The sequence below is a fragment of the Dryobates pubescens genome, chromosome 26, assembly GCF_014839835.1.
Source record: "Dryobates pubescens isolate bDryPub1 chromosome 26, bDryPub1.pri, whole genome shotgun sequence".
Classification (NCBI taxonomy): Eukaryota; Metazoa; Chordata; class Aves; order Piciformes; family Picidae; genus Dryobates; species Dryobates pubescens.
Window position 1 is genome coordinate 9,770,711 of NC_071637.1, and position 5,228 is coordinate 9,775,938.

A 5,228-nucleotide genomic window follows, 5' to 3' on the forward strand; every position below is an offset into this window, starting at 1 on the left:
TGTTGATGATGATCTTTCTCTTCAGATAAAACTGTTGGATGTCTGCAAGACTTGAAGCTCACATTTTTATAAAAGAGAAGAGCAGCCTGTGACTGACACACAACTCCCTGTAAATGCAGATTTTATGTTTCTACTTGTAAAAGTGACTAAAGAAAAGTCCTGCTTGATTCCATCTCATGTGTACAGCAACAACCTGGAAAGACTTCTTTTCTCTTTTTTTCTGTTTTGTAACCTGTGCTCTATCAGGTCCTTAATCACTTGTGAATTGAACTCCTTGCCTGACAATGAACACCACACACTCTGCATTTTCATTTCAGCCTGTGCTGCTTAATGTCACAGAAGACTTCAATAACTCAATTCTGAACACCAGAAGTGGCAGTGGATTTTGTGAGCAGGTCTTCATAAAAGCTGAGGTCTTCTTGACTTTAGGGATCATCAGCCTCCTGGAAAACATCCTTGTCATTCTTGCAGTGCTGAAGAATGGAAACCTACATTCTCCCATGTATTTCTTTCTTTGTAGCTTGGCTGTGGCAGACATGTTAGTGAGCATGTCAAATGCTTTGGAGACTATCATGATTGCAATCCTGAGCAACGGCTATTTGATCATTGATGACCACTTTATTCAGCATATGGACAATGTTTTTGACTCAATGATTTGTATTTCTTTGGTAGCCTCAATTTGCAACCTCTTGGTTATAGCCATTGACAGGTACATAACTATTTTCTATGCTCTCCGTTACCACAGCATCATGACTGTGAAGAAAGCTTTAATGCTGATTGTGGTGATTTGGATTGCTTGTATCATCTGTGGCATCATATTCATTGCCTACTCAGAAAGCAAAACTGTCATTGTCTGTCTCATCACCATGTTCTTTACCATGCTCTTTCTCATGGCCTCCCTTTATGTGCACATGTTCTTGTTTGCACGCCTGCACGTTAAGCGGATTGCAGCCCTGCCTGCGGACGGGGTGCCCTACCAGCGGACCTGTATGAAGGGAGCTGTCACCATCACTATATTACTCGGTGTCTTCATTGTTTGCTGGGCACCTTTCTTCCTTCACCTCATTCTCATCATTTCTTGCCCGATGAATCCATACTGTGTCTGCTACACTTCACACTTCAATACCTATCTGGTCCTGATAATGTGCAACTCAGTAATTGATCCACTCATTTATGCTTTCCGGAGTCTGGAGATGAGAAAGACTTTCAAAGAAATCATGTGCTGCTGTTATGGCATGAGTGTGGGACAGTGCATGCTGTAAGCATCAGGCTTTCTGTGGGGAACAGAGAGGAGACTGTAGGTATATGAATATATACATATACCTAGATACACAGCAGCTCCACTTTAAAAGCAGTGCTTGAAGGAAGGGCACAAGGAAGAAAAAATTGCCTTCTACTTTGTGCCTTCATTAATAATTTTCAAAATTAGAATCAGATTGAACCAAATGATTTGAAATTATTTAAATAGTTATAACAGAAAGAAATGCAGAGTGGCTTACAAAATAGCTTAAGAAATATACTGGGGGAAAAAATTAATCCTGAAAGGGAATACTACCCTACAGAGACTGAAGTGACACTCTCTCTACCATTCATTTGTACCTGTTGCTTTATCTCTCTGCCACTATCAACACCTGTTTCTAAAAGATTCCATTAGTAACCTCTGCTGAAAGCAATCCACTTGCAAGACAAATCAAAACACCAACAGGTAACAGCATTGCTCTACACATGCCTTCACCTCTTATTAGAAGAATAGTTTGACATTTATGCTGCTTGCTATAAAGCAACCTGAGGAAAAAATTTGAAGGGTGAGAGTAAAAATGCATCTCACAGTGAAATATTCTTTCAGTAGAGATCAGTTAAGTGAAAAGAAACAGCTGCTGTATCTGTGACAGAGTGACTTTAAACAGCTGCCTGACAGAAATGACTCTCATGAAGAAGGCATTTACTAGAATGCACTGATGAATGTAGTGTTTGTTGTCACCAGTGAGACCCATCCTAAGAGAATTTTGTAGAATGCACAGGTCTGAACATAGGAGTAGCTAAAATGTAAAGCACTTTGAATTTGGATTAGTGCATAAGCTGATGCAGTCTTTAGAGCTATTCATTTGGCTAAATTAGATACCTGAAAGAAAGAAGACCTGCATGGCAGATAGGATTTCTATGCACTGAGAAATATGTGGCATGGGTCAGTCTCTTTACCCTTGAAAAGAGCTTTACAGTGAGTTCAGTGGATAGACACTCCTGCACTGGACACAAGCAAGCTACATGCTGTCTGCAATCATTTTCAAATTCTGTGTGCAAGTCAGTGGCATGTAAAGCATGCAACTTCAGCTACAATAATCTAGACTCTGCCTCTGCTTTTTTCAGAAATAAACCATGTAAGTGGCCTTTAAATAGCACATTGTAACTGAGAAAAGGCTGGCACAATTTGTATATAACAACATCCAGGCAGGGTCATGGACACTGCCAGGCTAAGAAAACTCTAAGTCATTCTAAAGTCTCTTTAGCACATTTCTGATATCTCACTTGTGGGAGGGCAGCAGTCTGAAGCCCTCAGGGTTGTCTATTGCTTTCAAACATTTGACTTGAGACTTCTTTTTTTCTTCCCCCCTCCCCTAGTTTGAGTGAGCTCTATGTGGTTATTTCTGAGGGCTCTCCTTTGTCACTTTATGAACGGTTATGCAGAGCAGAGCTTCTCTATCTACTCTGCCTCCAGTAGCCCTGGTACAACTCAGACTGATGCTGTTTCACTGCTGCTGGCTCCAGAATCCAAATCTGGCTGTCCATGGAGAAGACATGTCCCACAGCATGCAAATACTGGCCAATATGTGACTATGGTTTAATCTCAATATCTTGCAACCTTTGTAGGGAACAATTTAGCTTCCCAGTCCTATGAAGTGTATCATTTTCATGGGGCCAAACATAATCTCTCCTTCTGCTCTAGTCACTCTGCCCATCAGCCTAAACCAGCCTCACACTCCCTGCTACCCTTGCCCTCAGATCCCATCCTCAGTTCCCAAACTGAGTTCTCATTTCCTCCTATAATCCATCCTCCAGACATTCCCAACACTTTCACTGTTCCAACACTTACCTAATCTTACAACCCTTCATTTAAAAAAAAAAAAAAAAGCCACCAAGGTCACTGTGGAACATGTGATAGAACAGGCACAGAGGAAAACTCTCCCACATTTCAGGTAGAGACCAAAGAAAATCCCAACAGCTGGCAAGAAAGCTAAACCTGAATGCTTTCAGCCTTACCTGTCTCTCACAAATTACAGTTCAGCAGTGCTAATATCTGTTTGCTCAGTCTACCTTACTTTTGCAGCATCAGATGTGATGCATTAAGAAGAAAAGGAGGGGCAAAGGAAAGCAAAGAACTGGCCTTTTGTGGAAAGATTGTACCTACTCTTGTAAACCACTCTATTGTCAGTGTTATATACATTTACACTCGCAGCATGGTTTGCCATGATATTCTGCCTCAGGTTATTGTGTGTTTAGCTTTTGTTGCACCTGATATTTTACTTGTTTCATTTTTTTAAAGTGACTTTAGAGAAGACTGATTCATACTGTGCTTTGCCTTTAAGCAAAACATACACCTGTTGAATAAAATGATCTGAAGACATTACTCAGAATGGTGTTTGCTTCCATCAGAGCACCACACCATCTCAAGCCATAGTCCCAGTGGTCTGGTTGACAAAACCACAAATAGAGTCTTGTGCTGGGCAAAAAAATCTCCTAATTCTACATGCTATCCACAAAGCTACACAAAAATGAACAAAAAAGGTAGACTTCTCCTTCCCATATGTTGGATGATAGGCTGGACTCAATGATCTCAAAGGTCTTTTCCAACCTGGTTAATTCTGTTCTATTCTATATACAAACATCATGGATAGAGAATCCTTTAAAGATCTGACACAAACCAGTGAAGATGCAACTCCTCCCCACAGGTTATCCACAGAGGTGGATGGTGGGTTTGTTCAGCCCTAGTTCCAGACTCCCAAGTCTAACCCATAGGTTAGAAATCCACTGTGAAATCTGCTTGATGGAGCCAGGATGGCAGCCATCACAAGCCTGTCTAGGATGGGAAGGGACAGAAACATTCTCCATAGGACCAAGCCTCACAATATGAGGTAGTGAATGATAATTATTAGCTACAGCTCCAGGTGTGAAATGGAAGAACAGGACTGCACCCTAAGGGTATATCACTGCAATCAGCTACTGTGGGGCAGATCTTAACACTTCACTGAGAAGGGAGGCTCAAGTCAGTCTAAGAGACACACAAGGACTGGAACATCAGCAGAAGCCCTCCAAAACAGTAGCATTTCCCAGCAGTGCACCCTAGAGATGTGTACACACAGCAGAACAAAGACATCACAGCAACTCATGCTAGTCCCGGGCAGGAGTCCTTAGTACATGGTAGAAACCAGAAATATATTTTATCTGCTGGGAACCTGCCCCTCTTTATAACTGCATTGAAATGTGCACTTTCAGAGTTGTTAATACTAAGCTAATGCATAATTTGTTCATAAGAAATGTGGGTTTTTTTCCCCCTGGTAAGTGTTCAAGGCTGAACAAGATATACACCATTTTCCCCTAGATGGGATTGAGAAATGACAGACTGAGATAATATCCTTTTCATCTAAAGGTGCCATTGATATGGATTTATTGATTCAGTTTTTCTGCAAGAAAATCAGGCAGTTCACAAGCACTGTGGGATTACCATTTGCTCAAAGACTTGTTAGAAAATGCTCATAAATTCAAGCAAATATTTGAATTTACAGGAGCATGATTTATCCTCCTAAGTCAACTCAATACAGCTTATTCCCCAAATTACAGTCAGATTTGCTTTATATATATATATATATATATATATAATTTAGCACTCTGCTTGCAATTTTCCCGATCAATAACTGTCCAAATATTTGATAATTGAAAGCATTTGTTATAATGGATAAATAACAAAGTCCAGGGACAAAATTCTACAGTCAGGAGAAATCAGTAGGGCCATTAGTACAAATATTTTCATTACCTCTTCACTAGACCAAGATGTTTCCATTTGTTGAAGCCTAGTCTGGGACCAGGGTTAGCTGTTTGGTAGCTATACCTAAATCATTGATTTTAAAGCTCAGCCACAAAGGAATACTGCTTCACAACACACCTGTAAACATCTTTGCTGGGCAACCCATCCCAGTCTCAGTCCCACACTTCTGAGAGAAAACAGTTAAGCT

General features: G+C 40.6%; 1 protein-coding gene across 1 annotated transcript; it reads left to right on the forward strand.

The window, feature by feature from the left end:
• Positions 1 to 284: 284 nt before the first annotated feature.
• MC3R (melanocortin 3 receptor) lies at positions 285 to 1,262 on the forward strand. The gene has a single exon (XM_009903187.1). It carries the CDS (start codon positions 285 to 287, stop codon positions 1,260 to 1,262), a length of 978 nt encoding a protein of 325 aa, XP_009901489.1.
• The last annotated feature ends 3,966 nt before the right edge of the window (positions 1,263 to 5,228 follow it).

Coding starts and splice junctions, on each gene's coding strand:
- MC3R (XM_009903187.1), top strand. CDS start 285: ATGAACACCACACACTCTGCATTTTCATTTCAGCCTGTGCTGCTTAAT.